The sequence below is a fragment of the Xyrauchen texanus genome, chromosome 27, assembly GCF_025860055.1.
Source record: "Xyrauchen texanus isolate HMW12.3.18 chromosome 27, RBS_HiC_50CHRs, whole genome shotgun sequence".
Taxonomy (NCBI): domain Eukaryota; kingdom Metazoa; phylum Chordata; class Actinopteri; order Cypriniformes; family Catostomidae; genus Xyrauchen; species Xyrauchen texanus.
Genome location: NC_068302.1, coordinates 23469124 through 23495110, shown reverse-complemented (window position 1 = coordinate 23495110; position 25987 = coordinate 23469124). Strand labels below are relative to the sequence as shown.

Sequence of the window (25987 nt, the reverse complement as noted above, 5' to 3'; positions counted from 1 at the left end):
CAAGTAAGAATCAGTCATTTTATTATTAAATTATTAATATCAACATTAATACTTTTAGCAGAGGAAATTATTTAAAGGATGGAATTATCTCGCTCTCTCTCTCACACACACACTGATTTTCCAGTGTGATTATACTTTTTTTTTTACATATTAGATAAAATAGCTGTTAATACCAAACACTTTTTATTTCTCATACAATAATAGATTACAATAGAAAAAACGAATATATTACAAAATAAAATAAATCAACACAAAAACACAAGTCAGATCATTAAATTGCACAATGAGATTCACCAACTGAACTTTAGTTTCATCAGCAAAAAAAAATCCAGAAAATGAAAATGTTTTAATGATAACAGCTACAGATGTGTATGCTGACATGAAAATTCAGGAGTGTTTAACACAGCTAATATAAGTGAAGAGAGATGACGGCGAGTTTGAACTCACTAGGGGGAGATGCCACAGAAGCCCTGTGAGAAACACAGATCTCGTCACCCTAATTAACAAAAAAAAAAAATAAAAGGGATGAAAAGGTTGAGTGTTTGTGCATACAAGGTAGTGAAATAGGGAGACAAGAAACTCTCTTTGTCTGGGTATATGTGCTTGTGAGAGTGTGATCTAACAGGCAGCTGCAGGGTCAAAATGCCTCTCTGTGTAGTAAGCCATGGACAAATATATATAATGATGACCTCACAGTCTGACACTCTAGCAACAAGGCCCAGAATAAGAGCAATCCTACACAAAACGTAGCACATTAAAGGGATATTTTACCCAAAAAAATAAAGTTTACATAATTTACATTCCCTCACTGTTTTTCCCAATCCCATATGACTTTCTTCTGTGTAACACAATCAGAGATGTTAGGTAAAACGTTAGCGACTGACAACCTCAGACAATTCACTTTTGTTGTTGCACAGAAGTCATATAGGTTTGGATGACATGAGGATGAGTAAATGATGGCAATTTTCTTTTTTTTTGTGTGAACTAACCCTTTACAACAAACACACCTACTTCAGGTACATTTATGGAAAATACAATAACATCATGTTCACTAACACCCAGCAGCAACAGAACACACACACACACACACACACACACACACACACTAGTGCAAAAATCAAACAAACAAACAAAAAAAAAAACAACAGCAATGTTGATGAAACTCAGTTTACAGTTTGACATCTCCTGATAATCCTTGACCCTATAAAAGGTTTGGACAGCTCAAATGTTGAATTTCAAGTTTACCACCAATAACATTACAGGCCTGTGGGCTGTAAAGTTTTCTATAACAATACCAGCAGTTGTTCAGTAAACAGTTGTCAAAAATCCAGTTTCAATCCAACTGTAGGATCACCATCAAATGCTGTTTGACAGGCTTTTCCATCATCTGCTCTGTCATATGACAACTAAGTTTGCAAAACAACAAAAATGTACATCAAAGATGTCATGAATACTCTCCATTCTATGGGAATGTGCTACAGAGCAACCAGAGACTCACACTCTACTATAGCACTTCCATAATCCTCAGACAGTACCACATTTTTCTTTAGAGAAGTAGCATGCAGTAAGGAATCTGCAATTCTGTACTTGAGTGTTTCATGATGGAGGTCGTCACACTTCTTACTGTGGAGTGTTTGTAAGTAGTGGTGGAGGTTCATCGTCATAATGTGGGGGAGGTGTGAGGGGTTCGATGGTGAACACATAGCTCTGCGGGGCATCGCTTAAGCTCTTCCTTCTCATATTCTCCGATTTGAAGCGTCGCATTTTTAGGGGAATAAGCTTGCTACCGGGTCGGCTCTTTCTGCGGCCACCCTCTCCAGAGCTGGGGTCAGTTTGAGAAGAGTGTCTGCGTGCCTGATTTGACCCATCTTCCAAGGCGAGTTGATGTTCCACAAGCTCCTCATAGGCTGGAAGCTGGGTGGTGCTGTTGTTCCGCACAGATGACTGACTGATGGGGTACTGACCACTCTCAACCACCTCCTCATAACTGGGAACCATGTAACTCTGAGCTAACTGCTCCGCCCTACACAAACAACAAATAAATAATTACATATGTACAAAGGGACACAAAATTTGCAATCATCTTGACGTCACTACAGGGATAGTTCAACCAAAAATGAAATTATTTACTCACCCTTGTGTTGTTTCAAACCTAATTGACTATGTTGCATGAAACGCAAAAGGAAATGTTAGGCAGAATGTTATGGACAGCCTCAGTCACTATTCACTTTCATCACATCTTTTTTCCATGCAATGAAAGTAAATGGTGACTGAGGCTGTCAGTCCCTGACATTCTGCCTAACATTTCTTTTTGCGTTCCATTGAAGAAAGAAAGTTATATGGAATGAGGGTGAGTAAATGACTACTTCGACTTCATAATTTTTGGGTGAAATAAGCCTAAAAAGAAATAGTTCACAGAATAATGAGAATTCTCTTATCATTCACTCACCCTCATGTCGTCTCTAACTTGTATGACTTTCTTCTGTGGAACACAATTGAAGATTATTTGAAGAATGTAAGAGGGGTTTTTGTCCAAGTCAATGGGTTCTAAAACTTTCAAGCTCCAAAATGCACATAAAGGCAGCATGAAAGTAATCCATATGACCTGAGTGGTTAAATTCATGTCTTCTGAAGCAACACGAAAAGCAATTGCTTTTGGTAAGACACAGACCAAAATGCCTTTTTCACTGTAATTCTTGACATCCCTAGTCACCTCTGTGTGTTCATGAGAGTTCATTAACACATTTCCACAAGCTTTACACATTTGAAGAGCGCTGCACACAAACCAGACACAGTGTTGCTAGATATGAGGTTTTCACACCCATTTGGGCTGTTTTGGAAATGCAGACGCTAGTTAAAATGAATGACATCTTTTGGGATACTATTAAAATGTATCACAGTCACTAAAAGGTTCATGATAAACACCAAAAATTTAAATGCTAAGTTTTATTGTTGTATAATGATACCAGGGCCTGGCAAATGTGTGCAGGTCAAAGAATCACCGCCTTGAACCCTGCACTGTGTTCTAATCCGGCCGGAAGTCAAGATTTAAAAAAAAAAAAAAAAAGTTTTGTGTTCAGCAGAAGAAAGTAAGTCATGCACATCTGTGATGGTAAATAATGAGAGGATTTTCATTTTTGGGTGAACAAACCATTTAAGTCCTTTTTGGAGCTCAAACATTTTGTAGCCCATTGACTTATATTGAACAGAAACACATCATTACATCCCACAAAAAAGAATCTTCATTTCTGTTCAGCAGAAGAAAGGAAGTCATATGAGTTTGAGATGGTATGAGGGTGAGTAAATGATGACAGAATTATCATTTTTGGGTGAACAATCCCTTTATTAGTTGCATTGGCGGTGCATGCACAAATGCGACTACATGTGGGTTTGTATTTAATTAAGCGTACTTACATAGCCCTCTCCTGTGCGTTTGCGGGTGTGTTGCTGGCTTCCTGTCCCCTGGCCGCTCGCCGTTTGTTCCGTATGCTCAGACACACAGAGAGCAACAGCAAAGCAATGCCTCCTCCGACCAGCACGAAAGCTACGGATGAGGTGTCCCGTACTTGACTAGACTCCATGCCTGGTCTGGAGCTATTCCCAGCTGACCCTGATGGCACCACGCTCCAGACAATCATGACGATCCCGAGGGCTATGAGGCCCACACCCAGCGTGGCAGTAGCATACTGTGCCCCAGAGTTACTGCTGCTGCCTCTGCTGGGGCTGGGAGGTGTCTGGTCGCTGTAGGACATATTTCCAAACCTCACCATGAACCAAGGCTTGAATCTCTTTTTCTGTGCCTGTCAAAGGGTGCTCAGTCTTCTCATTTTGTTCCCTGCAAAGGTTTCTTTTGTCTGTGAACATCAAAAAGCGAGTGGAAAATCAGACAGACTGACATAAATGTGTTCCAGGAAAATATAATAAAAACACTCACAAATCTAGCAATAAATGTCAGCAATCAACCCCAGTCCATCCATAAAGCCTCTGCCTTTCCCAAAACCTGTGTGGAAAATAATGTTACAGTCACCAGGTCTGCAGTTGAGAAGTGATAAGGCTTTTATCATATTTACTGCCTACACACATTGGTAGGTATGTTGGAATTGCTCAACTTCCTACCTTGAGATTAAGCAGGTGTACCTCCAGCTGAGCTTTGGTTACAGGTGCATGAAAATGGAAGAAAGAGTTTAATTCAAGAGTGAAGCGACAGAGTTCACTGCTTTCTGGAACAGAGAGACTTGAATGATATTTAATCTGTCTTCTCTAAGGGGGTTAACATTAGAGTGAAGTCCAGGCAGTCAGTTTAAAAAAAATAAAGGGCCTTAAGTGACAATGTGTTAATGTTTAATAGTCACTCAACCCTGTTGAAAATAACAGCTTAACTAAGCTGGTTTTAGCAGGTTTGATATGTGACCTGACAACAAGCCAACTGTCATAGCTAGGAAACCAGCTAAGACCAACCAACCATCTTAGGCTGGTTTTAACAGTTTTTTTTTTTTCTTTCTTTCTGCAGGGACACTAAAAACTAAATAATAGAGTGCTGTGTCATGCATACACAGTTCCTGGCATTGGCGATCTGTACAAGCAGGTCTGGGGTTCTTACCGCACCCATAATACATTCTCAGCAAGGAAGCAATATTAGTCCAACTCTCAGATATAAATATATGCGCTTATAGCACAGGTGCTTTATTATGGCATCCATTTCCTTCCAAAAGTCATCAGTGGCTCATAAGTTAAGATGTGTATAGAAAAATATGAGCAGTTACATGTGAGTTCTGTGTTTGTGTCTTACAGTGCAAAGGGTTCTCCATTCTTGGACCACAATTCAGGTAGTTGGAAGTTCTTGACTTCCAGGGCTAGAATTCTACAGTTTCTTCAGGATTGACTTGTTGAATGTCATTTACTTTATAAAGTATGAATGACTGAACAAATACAAAACAAATGATTCATTGAGCACGTCTAAACATGCTGGCTGGGGAATGGCAGGAATTTCCACCTCTTTCTAAAAACTCACTGACTAGATCAGGCAAAAGTGTGCCACATAAATCCCAGTACACTTACATACTTATGTCAGATGGTAACTGTATTATAAAGTGAACACACACACACACTCAGTGAAACTTACATTAAGAACTAACGACTGAAATGTATCAATTATTTGCTGACTGAATCTCAATGGGAACATAAAATATGTTTAAATGTTTATTTACATGTAATTTATTCCACACGCTAGACACACAATCAAATAAAGAAGAGATGCAAACACAGAGCAACAGTAGCGTTTAACAGTCGTCACACCTACACACAGTGACAAACACATTTTGTTGGTGAAAACATTGCAAATTTGGGATTCATCTAAAACTACGCGCACATTACTTACGGCTGAAAGAACAAAACTGCGCGATATCATAAAGCTAAACAACAAAAGCTCAAAGAAAACGAGTCAAACTTCAGATTTTCCGGGACTGTCGTGAGCCTTACCATGAAAACTTCCTTGCAGAATCAGTGTTTTTGAAAACGCAGATCGTTTAGACGTTGTATTTGAGAAAACGTCAAGAAAAACATCCAATACAGCACACATACACTGGAGTATTCGCATACATTCCTACACGAAGTGAGCTTGCTGTTACTGTGGCCTTTGCTATAAACAAGTAACATACATCTTCCTGTCCCTTCAGTTCAGAATTAACCCCTTTTACGGACATATTCGTGCTCTTATCTGCCCCACCCATGTGCTTTGAGTGGTTAAAAACACCTTTCCCTTGACATTGAGAACCTTTTGAAATGTGCTCTGTTTAGAACAGTTTTAAATGTAATGCACACAGGTCAATTGTTGCAGAAAGAATGAAGATACGACTCTCAAGAAGCATACTAGGCTACTAAACGGGGGTAAAAGGCACTTTTGATTTTATATTCTCCCTAAACACATCACAGCAACAAAAACCGCCACAATACTTTCCTTAACACCTGATGGTCACTATACACTGCAAAATATTCCTGATCCATGAGATAATTGCCTGCAAATGTCTCAAGATTGAGTTTGTGGTAATTTCATTTAATATATTTTTTTAAAATGTTGCAAATGCATGTAGCTAATGAGAATCCCTAAAATTATCACATTTATTTTGAGACAAAATATTAATTTATAATGTTCAGTTTTGTTTAAAGCTTGAGTATGTTATTTCTGCTACACTAGCGCCACAAAACGGAATTGCAAAAATACACCCCTTTTTTCAAACAGTCAGATAGTCCCGCCCCCAATTTACGTCATTGAGTGCACGGGCAGAGTGCGCGGAGGAAGACAGGTACGTAGTTAGACAGACAGGTTGGCCATCCAATCATTGCATTCGAATGAAATGATTGGACGGGCCTTTCACTTGACGGCCACCGAAAATGTTTTTGTGTGTGTGTGAGCGTGTATTTATCACTTTGTGGGGACCAAATGTCCCCATAAGGATAGTAAAACCCGAAATGTTTGACCTTGTGGGGACATTTTGTCGGTCCCCATGAGGAAAACAGCTTATAAATCATACTAAATTATGTTTTTTGAAAATGTACAAATGCAGAAAGTTTTCTGTGAGGGTTAGGTTTAGGGGTAGGGTTAGGTTTAGGGGATAGAATATAAAGTTTGTACAGTATAAAAACCATTATGTCTATGGAAAGTCCCCATAAAACATGGAAACACAACATGTGTGTGTGTGTGTGTGTGTGTATCTGAGCACTTGATTTAATGATTGCTGTCAGGATACAGATACTTTTAACCAGTATAACGGAAAAATGCTTCTGGTATAAATTGCATATAGTTTTAAGATGATTCAGTCAAATAATGTTTCGTAATAACTGCCCAGTAAGAGATAATATTTGGGGTAAAAAGCCCCCTTGTTACAGCTATAAAATACATTGTTTTTCTTAATTGGGACGAACAGATTTGTTATGAAACATTTTCAAAGTGGGCTCACATTATCCAATCACAATATTGATTAATTTGTTTATAGATGTAAAAAAAAAAGCCAAATATTACTGAAATTAAAAGTAAATGGTTAATCCTTTACTGAAGTAGTTATTTTGAATCAGCTTTTGTTTAATTTGTTACTCAAAAATGCATCTTGCTTTCTCAAATGTATTTGTCTAAGTTGACATATTTTGCCCTGTAACTATATTGTCCCTGTATTTACACTATCATTATATTTTTTTTTTTATTGAAAACAACCTTCAGTTATTATTTATTTTCACAAAAATTACGTTGTTTCATCAATATTCAATAAAAAGACATGACCATGAAAAAAATGAACAGAAAAAAAAGCACATTTTCCTTGTGTGTGACCCACTGTACCCTAATCCAGATACAATTCTATTTTACATAAAAACATAAACACTAATTAACAACCAGGGTTTCCAGTTTCATAACTGATTAAACAACCAGGAGGAATCTGTTTGTCAGCCTTGCGAAACTTATCATTAATAATCTTCAATCTTTCCATACTGTATTTCTGTTTGTTTGCACCGTATCAGAAACAACCGGTAAGCTTTAGGATGATTGTAGAACTGTTGGCAGGCTGACATGAATTGATGTCCCTGTTGGACTCTCAGAGAACATGTAATCTCATAAACATGGGCTTTATCAACCACAGCACTGTAGAGAATCTGGACAGTCCATGTCAGATCACCCGGCTGCACCCACATAAATATGTCTGTCAGGATTCACTCAAACAAATACTGAAAATTCCTAGATTGGAACAAACGCTCAGCAATATTTAACTACTTTATGGGCAGATGTGAATCAGGCATTGTTAATGATGACGGACAAAGGTTCACCACATATGTCTCATTACTGTGGTTAAGGAACGACATGAAACAATACACAGAACAGAGAGAACTCTGATGTATTACTTATTTTCTCAGTATGATAAAGTACTTTATTAATCCTGTGTGGGGAATTGCACATATGACCTGTAATAAATTGCTGTAGAAATATGTGGAATCAGAACAAAGACTTAACAACAACTTACAGCAAATGGATGATCAAAAGCATCACCTGAAAGATTTGTTTTGCTTTGACCTTCACTTTCAACAAATCCTTCTCACTAACTCAACAAATGAACAAGATACAACTTACTAATGTACATGACCATGGGATTGGTTGTTGCATACTAGAAAAGTATACATGATATTAGGTTTTGTGATTTACAGCTGGGCCCCTAAAAGTAGCAGGTAGGGCTATAGTCAAATTTAAAGAAAATGTATATTATACAAAACATGCAATGTGATTGGGTAAAAAAACATATTATCACCATGTTCATGTACAAAAGCAATTATCCCTTGGTTGGTCACAAAGCACCTTACAGTTACAGTATAGTGAGTGTAATGTACTTTATACTGCTTTGGATAAAATATTTGTTAAATGATACTTGAAGAAACAACTCATGCTATTTACTCTGCATCATTTTAAGATCACAGGACTAATTCATCTCTAAACCTGGTATTAGGTTGACATGAACTTCATTAATGTAAATTTACAAAATTCATATGTATTCACCTACATAATACATTACAATGTACAGTATTTATGTAGTTGTAAATCTAATGTTCTCACAGTTTATTTTCTAAAACAAACACATTAAAGTTCCAACATATAAACAATTTTCATTGTGGAGATCTAAACCGATAAATGAATACTTTGTTTATTTGCTATTTCAAATGTGATATTAACACTCTCACTTTGATACAAATAAGTCTATACTAACAATGACATAAGGCTTATAACATGTTGCCAAGATCTTCACAGGCAAACAGAGAGTCCAAGCTTGTTTTCTGAAAATATGAACTTTCATCAAAAAATAAAACAACATCTTCCCATTTGTGAGCAATAAGTAAGAGTCCTGTTTTTCAACATTGTTCTTGACAGAAGGGCTCAGACATTGGTGAGCTCAGTAGCAGAAAAATGTCGAACTGGGCAGCACTCTCTTTGCTGTGAGACCTCCTGAAGTCCATTCCTTGGAAATGACCCAGACCTGTTCAGGTGACTGTTCTTCCATCCAGGGAAATTCTTTGGGCTTAGACCAAGCTGCTGCTGTAGGAAGAAATGGATCCATCAGATTCCTGATTCATTGGTTCACCGAACGTTTTGAATTTGACTTTTAAGAATTATTCAAGCAGTAACACAAATCTTCACTATCTGTAGGTGCATTGTAACTGAAAACATCACTCGAAGGAAAAGAGCACAGATCTTGAAAAGAGGACTCAGAGAATGTTTGTGCAAAAAGATTTAAGGATAGATAAAATCTAAGACATTTACAGAAGTTTTTTATGATTTGCTTTGAGGACTTTTGGGGACTTTAGAGTTTCAGAATAGAGTTTAATGGTGAATCTTTTTTGTCATGCCCAAAGACAGTACAACAAATAATACCATGATGTAATACTTTACCATTTCAATTATAAATCTTTGTTTCGCTTACAGAAATGAAAATTAGATAGATTTTTTTGTTGTTGTTGCTTTATGTAATGAAAAATATCAGTTTTGATGTTGAGGCGAAATATAACCCAGGCAATATGCTTGACAGGTTTTTTGAGATTTATACTTTATGGTGCCAGGGTTTTTTAGTTTTTTTTTTTAAGGGTTAGGTTAAAAAATGTACAATTCAGGTTTAATGTTCTACCTTCACCCTCCTTAAAGACTGTTGATCATCATGGCAACTGGGTGATGAGCTTCTGAGAGAACTCCGCCGGTGTAGTGTCGGTGGAGTTCCCAAAGGTTCAACTTCCTGGTCAAGTCCTGCCCTGATTTGATACAGAAATCTGTTGAAACAATTGCTCACATGGGCTGTCTCTTTATGTTGTATGACAATATATTTACAGAGACATCATTTTATAGAGACCTGCAGTGTTTTACACACACACACACACACACACACACACACACACACACACACACACACACACACACACACACACACACACACACACACACACACACACACACACACACAAAACCCCCCAAAAAAGTATCAAAAGTGTATAGGGTCATTAGAGACCCTAGGTATGTAATAGTCTTTTTTTTTTTTTTTTTGTACTTCCATAAATTATAATATTTTTTATGATTTAATATCTATATAAGTTTACTATCACAGGATATCTTTTCTTTTTTGTCTATTACAAGAGGAATTTGTACTATATTCATACAAATAATATTATATCACGTTGATTTTCTGTGCTACAATGCAGTATCCCATATGCGTGTACTCACATAATATACACGCTATTTCTTACTCAAGGTGGCACTGTATGGAATTAATTAAGTGAACTTGAATGTATTTGAACAATTCAAATGTATGTGGTTCGAATTCAGATTGTTAAATTCAGATGAAATTTATTAATACACTGATTCGGGTTTTATATTCAGATTTGTGTAAAATTGACAATGACATCCGGGGTACTCATGAAGAGTAATCGAGCCTGTATGTAATCAAACTCCTTCTTGACCAATCACAACTTAGCTCACAGTTCACAGTTAAAAAAGGAAGGGTCCGCTGTGAAATAGTGCCAACGTGGGATCATGGCTGAACAAGAGCCACAACCTCTCTCTAGCGTACATTAAATAATCTGCCCTAATGCAAACTCCAGAAGTAATTAGTGTGATTAATTAACAGGCTGTTTGAATGGTTAATGTATATTAACCATTAAAAATAGCTCCTCTCTCTCTCTGTTTCTCTCTTGCTCTCTCTTACCTGGATGCACTGACAAGGACCTTCATCTCTTCATTCAGGTGATGGCGCACCATGTGCTTGTTGCTTGAAATACATAAAGCCGTTGCCATGGTATCAGAGTTGAACAAGGGATCCAACACCATGACGGCACCATGAACCCCACTATTTTGAAGATGGTCAGCAAACTCCTACAGTAAATGAACACACAAACACACTTTTTCGTTTCTGTGATGAACTACACAAACACTTAAAGGAATATGTCATCAAAACATTTAAATTCCATCATTACTTAAACACCATCATGTTGTTCCTAACCCAAATGAGAAAACTTTTGAAAACTATCTTGGCCACTCTTTTCCATACATTGAAAATTAATGGAGAATGAGTCTGATATGCTACAAATTGGCAATGAAGCACCATAAAAGAGGTCATAATTATTACTATATTCCTCTGTGCACTATATTCTTTTTAAAGCCATGCAATTTTCAGTAAACAATTAAATAAACTGCTCCTTATAATTGCTATAATTTTACTTCAGAAGACATGGAATATAGAGCATGAGTCGTATGGACCACTTTTATGATACCTTTACCTCTCTAGAGTTTTGGACCACCACTCCTCATTCACGCTCATTAAATGGAACAGAGTGACCAGAGTATTTGTAAAAAAGCACTTTTTAAATTTTATTGAACAAAGAAAACCAAACATGAGGTTGAGCAAATAATGGCAATTAAATGTTTCAGTTGAACTATTAATTTAATTCTTTCTCTGTTAATACTGTTGTTATCTCTCTCTCTCTCTCTCTCTCTCTCTCTCTCTCTCTCTCTCTCGTACCTTCAAATCAATCTCTTTAATCCATTTAATGATGCGATGACAAGTCCACACCACTGGAAATATGTTTTGATTTTCACACTCTGCTCGTCTGGATTGCAGAATCTGCAACAGAACATTATTACAATATGGCATCATTTGTCATTTAGCTTTACAGTGCCACATACAGTAAATTATTTTTGCTCAAGAGTAAAATGCTGAAACTAAATTGTGATTTAAGTTTGTAAGTTGTTTTTCTTCTTGGTAAGGTTTAGTGTCTGTGGGATTTCCCAGTTTACTGTACCAGGATTACATGTGTGGTGTGTGTGTGTGTGTGTGTGTGTGTGTGTGTGTGTGTGTGTTACCTCTTTGTCAAAGTTGAGAGAGTGTAGCAGCTCTATTCCCAGCAGCAGACTGTTCTGATGGGCTTTTTTAGACACATGCAGATGTTTTTCTAAGTCAGTATGTGTAAGTGTACTCAGGAGACGTCCATCCACCAGGTGATTGTGAAAAAACTGAGAGTATTGAGGGAGACCCACATCAGTCAGCCACGCCTGAGCAACCCAGTGATGATCCATGTCGGCTGCTTTAGAAAGCCTGATGCACACACACACACACACACACACACACACACACACACACAATACAAATAATAGGAATGAGTCTCAGTTGGTTATAATTTCTGATTTTTAATCTGTGCTCAAATGTGCCACATGCGCACTATTGTTCAAAAATCCAAGAATCCTCTGCTTGCAGAAATGCAGTTGTTTGGCATGTACTCTTAATTAAAGCTGACAATTTAGGACCTGTGAGGAGTCTTTTACTCAAACTAGAGACTTTTATGTTGCCTACCTGTCCTTTTGTTGTTGTGCCTCTGGGCTGTCCACTCTCCTGTTAGATCAAGTTTACTTTCTTCTTTCAAAACAGTAGCCATGCAACAAATATATATATATATATATATCACATTTCACATTTGAGGTTTACTGACTGTTGTGCCAAAGAAGATAAATTCAGATAAACAATTACATAACACGTGTGTGCATATTGAGTTTATAAATACCCATTTGATTAGCACAATATTAGCTCTGAAGAACTAAGCTATACTGTGCTTTTCCCCCAAAATGGACACTATGGGGCAAAATGAAATTTGCTGTAACAAATTTGTTTTAATTATTAACTTTTCTGATTATAAAGTTTGCAATTAAAAAAGGACCTAAAAGAGTGATTTTTCTGACAAAAATTTTAACCCAGCTATAAGTTTGTATCAAAAGAATTGTTCTAATATCTGTATTGTTTATAATGTTTGGACTTAAAAGCGGCCCTAAAAGATAGATATTTTTTTCTTTAGGTATTTTCTGTAGCCTATGCTATCCGAAAGTGACTGATGAAAATTGTTCCGTCACTCTGATGTTCCACAGGGTTCAATTTTGGGCCCTTTACTTTTAAGTATTTATATTTTTCCTCTTGGTCAGCTTTGAAGATCACTGGGTCTTAATTATTATTTTTATGCAGACATACAGATACTGTATATATTCATTCTAAACCTGCTGAAAATCAGGCAGACATTGGCTTTTATGCGCCATTGCATCTTTACACAGAAATCTGGTCACGCACAACGCAGTCTAAAGATGCCTTTAGTGTTCTAAATCTTTTTGAACAATAGTGTGTATTTACTACATTTTGAAAATATCCACACAAATATAGTGAAATATGTAGAAAAGAAACTTGTCAGGACATTTTAAGTGGACCTCACTATTTGAAATGGTCATGGATCGAACAAATCATGTGTTAACACATCTAATAATGTCAACAGGTTTTTTGTGAGGGTTAGGCTTTGGGGTATGGTTAGGAGAAGGGTTTAGCAATATGAAAACCGACTTCACTAATATAGCTTCTATTGTGTTTCTGTCTCACCCATGTCCTGATTCTGCATTCCTGTAGTCCTCGATAGCCAGACGGAGTTTCCTGCGGTGCATTGAATTACTGACACCCAGAACACACTCCAGGTCCTCATCAGTAAGAACTAACAAGACCTAACAATACACACATCGGGAATCATTGTTTAATTCCAACACTAGCACACACATGCTTCTTTAAATACTCTGTAGTATCATGGTTGGTCTAATTAGCTGTGTGCTTGAACTCACCACCATAATGGTGAAAATATATCACTGGTATAATTTCATTATAATATAATGGTATCACTGGTATAATATTATAGAATGATATATGGAATAATATTATTGTATAATGTATAACTGGTATAATTTTACAGAATGATATATGAAATAATGTTATTATAATAGAATGTTCCACTGGTATAAATTTATAGAATGATATATGGAATAATGTTATTATAATATAATGTTCTACTGGTATAATTTTATAGAATGATATATGGAATAATGTTATTATAATATAATGTTCCACTGGTATAAATGTATAGAATGATATATGGAATAAAGTTATTATTATAGAATGTTCCACTGGTATAAATTTAAAGAATGATATATGGAATGTTATTATAATAGAATGGTATCACTGCTATAAATTTATAGAATGATATATGGAATAATGTTATTATAATAGAATGGTATCACTGGTATAAATTTATAGAATGATATATGGAATAATGTTATTATAATATAATGTTCCACTGGTATAATTTTATAGAATGATATATGGAATAATGTTATTATAATAGAATGGTATCACTGGTATAAATTTATAGAATGATATATGGAATAATGTTATTATAATAGAATGGTATCACTGGTATAAATTTATAGAATGATATATGGAATAATGTTATTATAATATAATGTTCCACTGGTATAATTTTATAGAATGATATATGGAATAATGTTATTATAATAGAATGGTATCACTGGTATAAATTTATAGAATGATATATGGAATAAAGTTATTATAATATAATGGTATCCACTGGTATAATTTTATAGAATGATATATGGAATAATGTTATTATAATATAATGTTCCACTGGTATAATTTTATAGAATGATATATGGAATAATGTTATTATAATAGAATGGTATCACTGGTATAAATTTATAGAATGATATATGGAATAATGTTATTATAATATAATGTTCCACTGGTATAATTTTATAGAATGATATATGGAATAATGTTATTATAATAGAATGGTATCACTGGTATAAATTTATAGAATGATATATGGAATAATGTTATTATAATAGAATGGTATCCACTGGTATAAATTTATAGAATGATATATGGAATAAAGTTATTATAATATAATGTTCCACTGGTATAATTTTATAGAATGATATATGGAATAATGTTATAATAATAGAATGGTATCACTGGTATAAATTTATAGAATGATATATGGAATAATGTTATTATAATAGAATGGTATCACCGGTATAAATTTTTAGAATGATATATGGAATAATGTTATTATAATATAATGTTCCACTGGTATAATTTTATAGAATGATATATGGAATAATGTTATTATAATATAATGTTCCACTGGTATAAATTTATAGAATGATATATGGAATAAAGTTATTATAATATAATGTTCCACTGGTATCATTTTATAGAATGATATATGGAATAATGTTATTATAATAGAATGGTATCACCGGTATAAATTTATAGAATGATATATGGAATAAAGTTATTATAATAGAATGGTATCACTGGTATAATTTAATAGAATGATATATGGAATAATGTTATTATAATATAATGTTCCACTGGTATAATTTTATAGAATGATATATGGAATAATGTTATTATAATAGAATGGTATCACTGGTATAAATTTATAGAATGATATATGGAATAAAGTTATTATAATATAATGTTCCACTGGTATAATTTTATAGAATGATATATGGAATAATGTTATTATAATATAATGTTCCACTGGTATAATTTTATAGAATGATATATGGAATAATATTATTAAAATAGAATGGTATCACCGGTATAAATTTATAGAATGATATATGGAATAAAGTTATTATAATAGAATGGTATCACTGGTATAATTTTATAGAATGATATATGGAATAATGTTATTATAATATAATGTTCCACTGGTATAATTTTATAGAATGATATATGGAATAATGTTATTATAATAGAATGGTATCACCGGTATAAATTTATAGAATGATATATGGAATAAAGTTATTATAATAGAATGGTATCACTGGTATAATTTTATAGAATGATATATGGAATAATGTTATTATAATATAATGTTCCACTGGTATAATTTTATAGAATGATATATGGAATAATGTTATTATAATAGAATGGTATCACTGGTATAAATTTATAGAATGATATATGGAATAAAGTTATTATAATATAATGTTCCACTGGTATAATTTTATAGAATGATATATGGAATAATGTTATTATAATAGAATGTTCCACTGGTATAATTTTATAGAATGATATATGGAATGTTATTATAATAGAATGGTATCACTGCTATAAATTTATAGAATGATATATGGAATAATGTTATTATAATAGAATGGTATCACTGGTATAAATTTATAGAATGATATATGGAATAATGTTATTATAATATAATGTTCCACTGGTATAATTTTATAGAATGATATATGGAATAAAGTTATTATAATATAATGTTCCACTGGTATAATTTTATAGAATGATATATGGAATAATGTTATTATAATAGAATGGTATCACTGGTATAAATTTATAGAATGATATATGGAATAAAGTTATTATAATATAATGTTCCACTAGTATAATTTTATAGAATGATATATGGAATAATGTTATTATAATAGAATGGTATCACTGGTAAAAATTTATAGAATGATATATGGAATAAAGTTATTATAATATAATGTTCCACTGGTATAATTTTATAGAATGATATATGGAATAATGTTATTATAATAGAATGGTATCACTGGTATACATTTATAGAATGATATATGGAATAATGTTATTATAATATAATGTTCCACTGGTATAAATTTATAGAATGATATATGGAATAAAGTTATTATAATATAATGTTCCACTGGTATAATTTTATAGAATGATATATGGAATAATGTTATAATAATAGAATGGTATCACGGTATAAATTTATAGAATGATATATGGAATAATGTTATTATAATAGAATGGTATCACCGGTATAAATTTATAGAATGATATATGGAATAATGTTATTATAATATAATGTTCCACTGGTATAATTTTATAGAATGATATATGGAATAATGTTATTATAATATAATGTTCCACTGGTATAATTTTATAGAATGATATATGGAATAATGTTATTATAATAGAATGTTCCACTGGTATAATTTTATAGAATGATATATGGAATAATGTTATTATAATAGAATGTTCCACTGGTATAATTTTATAGAATGATATATGGAATAATGTTATTATAATAGAATGTTCCACTGGTATAATTTTATAGAATGATATATGGAATAAAGTTATTATAATATAATGTTCCACTGGTATAATTTTATAGAATGATATATGGAATAATGTTATTATAATAGAATGTTCCACTGGTATAATTTTATAGAATGATATATGGAATAATGTTATTATAATAGAATGGTATCACCGGTATAAATTTATAGAATGATATATGGAATAAAGTTATTATAATAGAATGGTATCACTGGTATAATTTTATAGAATGATATATGGAATAATGTTATTATAATAGAATGGTATCACCGGTATCATTTTATAGAATGATATATGGAATAAAGTTATTATAGTATAATGTTCCACTGGTATAAATTTATAGAATGATATATGGAATAATGTTATTATAATATAATGTTCCACTGGTATAATTTTATAGAATGATATATGGAATAATGTTATTATAATAGAATGGTATCACTGGTATAAATTTATAGAATGATATATGGAATAATGTTATTATAATATAATGTTCCACTGGTATAAAGTTATAGAATGATATATGGAATAATGTTATTATAATATAATGTTCCACTGGTATAATTTTATAGAATGATATATGGAATAATGTTATTATAATAGAATGGTATCACCGGTATAATTTTATAGAATGATATATGGAATAATGTTATTATAGTATAATGTTCCACTGGTATAAATTTATAGAATGATATATGGAATAATGTTATTATAATATAATGTTCCACTGGTATAATTTTATAGAATGATATATGGAATAATGTTATTATAATAGAATGGTATCACTGGTATAAATTTATAGAATGATATATGGAATAATGTTATTATAATATAATGTTCCACTGGTATAAATTTATAGAATGATATATGGAATAAAGTTATTATAATAGAATGGTATCACTGGTATAATTTTATAGAATGATATATGGAATAATGTTATTATAATATAATGTTCCACTGGTATAAATTTATAGAATGATATATGGAATAAAGTTATTATAATATTATGTTCCACTGGTATCATTTTATAGAATGATATATGGAATAATGTTATTATAATAGAATGGTATCACCGGTATCATATTATAGAATGATATATGGAATAAAGTTATTATAATAGAATGGTATCACCGGTATAATTTTATAGAATGATATATGGAATAATGTTATTATAATAGAATGTTCCACTGGTATCATTTTATAGAATGATATATGGAATAATGTTATTATAATAGAATGGTGTCACCGGTATCATTTTATTGAATGATATATGGAATAATGTTATTATAATAGAATGGTGTCACCGGTATCATTTTATTGAATGATATATGGAATAATGTTATTATAATAGAATGGTATCACCGGTATCATTTTATAGAATGATATATGGAATAATGTTATTATAATAGAACGGTATCACCGGTATCATTTTATAGAATGATATATGGAATAATGTTATTATAATAGAACGGTATCACCGGTATCATTTTATAGAATGATATATGGAATAATGTTATTATAATAGAACGGTATCACCGGTATCATTTTATAGAATGATATATGGAATAATGTTATTATAATAGAACGGTATCACCGGTATCATTTTATAGAATGATATATGGAATAATGTTATTATAATAGAACGGTATCACCGGTATCATTTTATAGAATGATATATGGAATAATGTTATTATAATAGAACGGTATCACCGGTATCATTTTATAGAATGATATATGGAATAATGTTATTATAATAGAACGGTATCACCGGTATCATTTTATAGAATGATATATGGAATAATGTTATTATAATAGAACGGTATCACCGGTATCATTTTATAGAATGATATATGGAATAATGTTATTATAATAGAACGGTATCACCGGTATCATTTTATAGAATGATATATGGAATAATGTTATTATAATAGAACGGTATCACCGGTATCATTTTATAGAATGATATATGGAATAATGTTATTATAATAGAACGGTATCACCGGTATCATTTTATAGAATGATATATGGAATAATGTTATTATAATGTAATGGTATCACCGGTATCATTTTATAGAATGATATATGGAATAATGTTATTATAATATAATGTTCCACTGGTATAATTTTATAGAATGATATATGGAATAATGTTATTATAATATAATGTTCCACCGGTATCAATTTATAGAATGATATATGGAATAATGTTATTATAATATAATGTTCCACCGGTATAAATTTATAGAATGATATATGGAATAATGTTATTATAATATAATGTTCCACCGGTATAATTTTATTGAATGATATATGGAATAAAGTTATTATAATAGAATGGTATCACTGGTATAAATTTATAGAATGATATATGGAATAATGTTATTATAATATAATGTTCCACTGGTATAATTTTATTGAATGATATATGGAATAAAGTTATTATAATAGAATGGTATCACCGGTATAATTATATAGAATGATATATGGAATAATGTTATTATAATATAATGTTCCACTGGTATAATTTTATAGAATGATATATGGAATAATGTTATCATAATATAATGGTATCACCGGTATAATTTTATAGAATGATAAATGGAATAATGTTATAGTATAATGTTCCACTGGTATAAATTTATAGAATGATATATGGAATAATGTTATCATAATATAATGGTATCAACGGTATAATTTTATAGAATGATACACTTTCTACATTGGCGTCTATGTGTATGTATATTTACAGTATGGACAATGACAAGGTAACAGCTACCTTGCCACTCTTAACGTTATCTGCACAGGCCCGGATGTACATTGGCATTGTCATGATCACCTCCAGCCACGCCTGCACGGTTCCAGCACGCCAGCGGGACATGGGCACTGTCCGCACGAGCTCCACCTGCTGCAGCCGATCCAGCTTTTCCTCGCATTCTGAGAGACTCACACTGAGGCGGGCGGGGCTTGATAAACTGTCTGAGTCTAGATTGGTGGATTATGGTAGAGGGGCGGGGCGTAAGTCCTTCTATTTAATGAGCTTTAAAGGAATAGTTCACCCAAAAAATGAAAAATATCTTATCATTTACTCGCCTCATGCTATCCCAGATGTGTATGACTTCCTTTTTTTTGCAGAACACAGGCGTAGATTTTTAGAAGAACATTTCAGCTCTGTAGGTCCATACAATGCAAGTGACCAAAATTTTGAAGGTCCAAAAAGCAGATATAAGGCAGTATAAAAGTAATCCATACGACTCCTGTAGTTTAATCAATGTCTTCGTAAGCGATCTAATATTTTGGGTCATAATAGACCAAAATATAACTCCTTTTTCACTGTACATCTTGCCATTGATAACTCGATTACACTTCCTATAGTGCTTGATGCATGCGCAGAGAGCTAAATGTCACTAGGAAGTGTAATTGAGCTTGAAATCATGATCGCTGAGGAGACTGCTAATGTCAATATTTATATTTTGGTCTGTTCTCACACAAAATCGATTGGATCACTTTAGAAGACATTAATTAAACCACTGGAGTTTTATGGATTACCTTAATGTGGTCTTTGTGTGCTTTTTGGAGCTTCAACATTTTGGTCACCATTCACTTGCATTGTATGGACATACAGAGCTGAGATTTTCTTCTAAATATCTTTGTTGGTGTTCTACAGATGAAATTCACAGAAGTCATACACATCTGGAATGGCATTAGGGTGAGTAAATGATGATAAATTGATATTTTTGGGTGAACTACTCCTTTCAGTTATTAGTGTTATCTCAGGTAACATGTGTTGCATCATCCGTAGAAAACGTATTTATACTGATAAAAATAGTTAATTAGAGTTATATAAGAGGATGCATGTGCTGCAATGCAAATGGTTTTCAAATTTTCCTCCAAATTATTTATTGATAATTTATTGAGATTTACACAAGGCAAGCAAATTACCACCCCACATTCTAAAAGTAATTCCACCAGTAGTTGGCAGCACTTGTTTCATTTGTATTCAATATATTACAATCAACTATGTGTCCATAATTGGTGCATTATTCGGCTGTTTTGGGGGACCCAAAAAGCTCTTTGTAGTATTGGACAGACTTTTTTAGAATCAGTCTAATCTGTCTGTGTCCAGAGGTATAAATTCAAGACTGAGATTGACAAAACGCACTGCTACAGACTGACAAAAAGATTGCTTGAACTGCTTTTAAAGTGTAAATTGTGTTGGCACAGAAATAAATAGCTTGTCAGGACAGTCTCAGGCCTGGGTCTGCAAACAAAGTTTTTTTTTTTTGCTTATCTCTCTTCTTGCAGTGCTTTATAAGCAGGAGTGTGGAGTTAATGAGGCAATGCAGAGACAAACAATGTACTGTTATATATTCATGCGATTCATAAGCATGCAATGAATTGATTGCTTTTGAGAGCCCCAATTAAAACTTAAAAAAATCGGCCACACACAGATACTTAAATGCAAAAAGTGGATCAGTCCTAAATAAAGTTATTTAGTAATGCATTAGTAAATTATGTTTACACACTATACACAACTACCAAAGCAACATCAGGCAGATGAGATAGTCATCAACAGCTCTGGGAGGCAAATTACACAGAGCAAAGAACTCAATCACACACCTTTCAGTGTTTTTATTTCATTTTAAAATAGTCTGTAGTTATACAACTTATTACCGTTTTCATTTCCATGCCATTTAGAGTTCCATGCTATTCAGCACCAGCCTGAGCCAACACAGCAGGGAGAGAGAGAGAGAGCATCGACAGACACAATCTCTCCATCTCCAGCTGACGAAGAACACACAACATGCTCTGAAAAACTCTTTTATTTCTTCATTTAATATCAGTGCAATATTGAAATGTACACAATGGTAAGAATCTGCCACTGAATGATAGCTAGCTTTAATATCAGAAAAATAAAATAAAAAAGAGACTATAAATACAAAGTTTAATGGTGAAAGAAAAAGGCCCTGTAGAGTAGAGGTAATCCAGTTCCCACTTGCAAAACAATATGGGAAACTAATGTGGAGCACTATGTCCTACCCTGCTTCATTAAAGGTTACAGTTATATATTAAATGACAATAATTACCATGACAGCTATCCAAAATGGATAGTGGGCTGGGGTTTCCATAACCACAGATCAGAGATCTGTTTTGTATTTCCACACAACACACTTCCTACTGTAAGACTGCTGCTCTCAGATCAGTTTTTGCCTCCTGGTTAGTGTTTTTGTAAAGGCATTTGCCAGAGTTATAGTGTGTTATGGTGATTATAAACTCTCCTGTGGGAAAGGCAATATGAACCACTGTTCACTCAAGTCACTTGACTACATCAAATATTGTCCAAATATCAGAATATGCATCAGTTTGTGCTTAGATTAATATTTTAGATCACAGTGTGAAATGGTACACTTTTTTAAGATTTCATATACACTGAGGGGTCTTTAGCCTGCTGGCTTCCTACAGGAGAGCCTGATCAAAATGTTTAACACACAGGTCTAAAAACAGCAAGACAATGACACCACGTCCTAACCAGACGTGATGCTAAATTTGTCCATCGACACTGAACACGATAATGCTGTGTGACGGAACAGTCACAGCCAATCAGAACATATGTTTGATGTTTAATATACAGCTTTGACAAGCGGGATCTCGGACAAATGAGATTTAACTGTGGGCGGGGCTAGACAGCCTCTATAGAAACCAATTTATCGACAAAATGGATTGTCGCTTGTCATTGTTGCTGGTTGGGACAAAAACTGATTTATATGGAAGAGAGCATTTATCATGTTGCGTCTGGTTAGGACACTGTGTGAGAGTTAAATGACATAAAAGGCATCCGGAATAAAAAAAACAACAACAAAACATTTACAAGCACTGAGTGCACAATGACCATTATTTACACATCCAGCAGTACTTCAAGTTTCCAGTGAGATGCTAAAGTGGGTATAAAATGAAAGGAAGAGTAAATACACACACACACACACAGGCACACGCGCACACACGCACACGCACACACACACACACGCACGCGCACACACACACGCACGCGCACGCGCGCACACAAAATGGGCTCTCAGCTGTGTCACCAGTCACCATCCTCCTCTATGTAGAAGTCAGGTGCATTAGTACCATCAAACAGAGTGGGGTCCATGGACTTCCTTTGCTTTCCTCGACCGAACACCCGCGACAGAGAGCCCAGTCCCATCCTCTCCTTCTTCTTCCTGCGTCTCTGCTCCTCGAGATCCTCCAGAGACTAAAGAGATGAAGATAGAAACAATAATGAGCAATAGAAGTAAAGGAGATACATAAAAAATGTGTGTGCAGAGCAACTGTGTAGCACACTGTCAACGTATGTACATGTTTTGCAATGAAAAGAGTGTTGCAGTGAGATGAATACTGTGTCTGTACATAGAATTTGTGGCCAAAATTTTCCATAAAGGCAAATTCTGTTTTTCTTCTATAAATGCTTGAACTATTCATTCAGTGATAGGGTTAGGATGGGGATTAGTGTTAATAGTAATTACTATTAATACTTTTCTACAGTACAGTTTATTGTGACCAGCTTTATATAAAAACAATAGAAGTCTATGGTATGTCAGCATTTCGATAGCTCAGTTAATGTGCGTGTGTCTTACATTGCAGAGAGAGTGTGTTCTATGTCGTGGTGAATCTGATGGTGTTGATGACCTCTCTCCCTCCATTACAGAGGCATCTGAGATGACCGATGCTTGTTTGGAGTGACAAGGACTGATCCTGGCTGCAGCTGATGACATTATACTGACACTATCAGCATCACACACACACGGCGATGCTTTCAACACTAACATACATAAACACAGACACACACACCACTGTTTCAGAACTGTGAGGCTGATTGTGTATGATTATTTTTACTCATTTTATAAAAAGACAATTTTCAGTTTTATGGTTCACATATTTCAATATAGACATGGGATTATTGTATTATGTGTAATGTGTGTTTATGTGTGTGTACCCTGTCTGTCCATTGAGTGGTAAAGGTTTTGTTGACTCTGTCGTATCGCTGCAGTCAGAGGAAGCTCTGCATGCATCGCCCACTCTTGGTTGCCGTTGACGACAGTCTCTGTAGGCATGGCCAACGAATGTCGCTTAGGAACATCCTTAGTGAGCGTAGCCAAAGACTGTTTTGCCTGGAACACACAAACAGATTTAATTTAATCAATCTGCTTTATCCCCAGAGTGTGTTTTTGTAAACAAGTGCAAAACGTGTGAAAGAAAAAGTGTAGTCCATCCCAGAATAACTGCTCAAAACATTTCACAGTGTCAGAGTGTTGGTCTAAAGCTAAATTCATGTTATAAATAGGCCCACACAGAATTTGTGCCAGCAGAGTTTTGCTCTGTAAGCTCCATAAATGTCTAAATTTCAACACCCATCATTTACAAAATTTTTGTGTGATTTTTGTGTTCATTTGCTTTTGCTTATTAAAAATATTATTATTATTACTTCTTTTGTGTTATTTTATAGTTTTGATGAATAAGAGTGTAATTCTCACAGCTCTAATTAATACATTGTAGTTTCTGCAAAATTTTGAAATGTTCCCCCACAATTGGTATAGAAAATGTAAATACCTTGGAGAATCAATGTGGGCCTAGTTATAAATCACATCAAAGCCATGCCAGTAAACAAGCCCCCCCCCCCCCCCACACATACACACACACACACACACACAAACAACTACAACAAAAACACCACCACAACCATCGCCCATTGCCATAATTTTCAATATCATTGGGTTAGAATGTTTTTTGTTTTCAAGCTCCTAAATGTTCTAATAAATCAACATGCAAAATGGAACACAAAACACATTCACACGCACTATGAGGAAACAGAACACTTCATGCTTTTTTCCCATTCCATATACACAATGAGTTTTTTCTCATTGACTTATTCCAATTAAACAAAATAGGCGTGCAACCAATCACATTATCTAAATTGTGCATATCAGAGGGGGAGTCAGCACTGTACACCAACCAAAGATGGACTTGGGACAGGCCTGGCTGATCTTACCGACATGTTTTTAGGAGAGGCAGGTCTTTCTGGAGAGCGAACGAAAACACGGCTCTCTAGTTTCTGAGCCATAAAGTTACTCATCTGTTGAAGAAACACACACACACACACACACACACACACACACACACACACACACACACACACACACACACACACACACACACACACACACACACACACACACACACACACACACACACACACACACACACACACACCTGAGCTATTCAGTTAAAGACTCATGAAGACACTCTTGGCTAGGGATGTGCCAGGGAGGTTAACTAATCAAACAACTGGCTAGTCGATTAGTAGTGTTGACTACTAACATCAATATTTTTAGTGTTGATGGTTTTACTGGGAGAGGCAATCCACAAATGAATTGAGAGTTGCAAATTCTTAGAGATTTTTTGCATGACGAGGGTTTACTAATCAGTAAATATCAGTCAGAACAGTAAAACCCTCTGCAAGTCTCTTTATTGCTTTAGGTTTAGTCATTTTATGTGCTGTTGTTACACCAATCAAAGCGCCGCATCAATAACACATTCATGACTGCTGGACTTTAAATCCTCTGCTGAGAGTAATATTCCCGTATTTATGAGGTGTAGTGGAGAGATTAAATCTTTGCAGATTCTGTCTGACACTGCTTTTGGACTGCAACTAACAATTATTTTGATAATTGACTAATCTAGCAATTATTAGAGAGATTATTAGACTATTCGGGCGATTATTGCAACGATTAATCATTAGCTCTTAACCAGCTATTCAGCTTGTGCCTCAAGCTAAGATGTTGTATTAAATATGCTGTAAAAATGTTGTAAAAAATTTAAACGAGAACAAAAGTATCTTTTAAAAATACCTCTAAATATCCTTCATTGCAAAAAAAATTTATTTTGTTTTCCATTTAAAAACATCCCAAAGTATTTACCTGAGAAGCAACATA

At 33.8% G+C, this 25987-nt stretch overlaps 2 protein-coding genes across 5 annotated transcripts in view; both read right to left on the bottom strand.

Moving 5' to 3' along the window:
* Positions 1-963: 963 nt before the first annotated feature.
* Positions 964-5700, bottom strand: tmem51a (transmembrane protein 51a). Of its 3 annotated transcripts, none has more exons than XM_052095170.1 (5): positions 5479-5700; positions 4117-4220; positions 3935-4000; positions 3415-3854; positions 964-2023 (listed from the first exon to the last, which is right to left on the bottom strand). In XM_052095170.1, exons 4-5 carry the CDS (start codon positions 3768-3770, stop codon positions 1621-1623), a joined length of 759 nt encoding a protein of 252 aa, XP_051951130.1. In that variant the 5' UTR covers positions 3771-3854; positions 3935-4000; positions 4117-4220; positions 5479-5700; the 3' UTR covers positions 964-1620. The 3 variants fall into 3 exon arrangements, with proteins under 3 accessions (XP_051951130.1, XP_051951131.1, XP_051951129.1); XM_052095171.1 differs by having other exon boundaries at positions 4117-4216; XM_052095169.1 differs by having other exon boundaries at positions 4117-4148.
* Positions 5701-7900: 2200 nt separating this feature from the next.
* The window catches only part of kazna (kazrin, periplakin interacting protein a), a 51205-nt gene continuing 33118 nt past the window's right edge, over positions 7901-25987 (bottom strand). The window contains exons 6-16 of one of the 2 annotated variants that reach the window (XM_052094849.1): positions 25045-25128; positions 23992-24166; positions 23633-23817; positions 23127-23250; positions 19777-19982; positions 13425-13543; positions 11876-12107; positions 11535-11636; positions 10722-10888; positions 9654-9774; positions 7901-9067 (exon numbers count right to left, since the gene is read on the bottom strand). In XM_052094849.1, the coding sequence (XP_051950809.1) occupies positions 8909-9067; positions 9654-9774; positions 10722-10888; positions 11535-11636; positions 11876-12107; positions 13425-13543; positions 19777-19982; positions 23127-23250; positions 23633-23817; positions 23992-24166; positions 25045-25128 (1674 nt within the window). In that variant the 3' untranslated portion in view covers positions 7901-8908. The remainder of the gene's footprint in view (positions 9068-9653; positions 9775-10721; positions 10889-11534; positions 11637-11875; positions 12108-13424; positions 13544-19776; positions 19983-23126; positions 23251-23632; positions 23818-23991; positions 24167-25044; positions 25129-25987) is intronic. The other variant, XM_052094850.1, reaches the window with a different exon arrangement.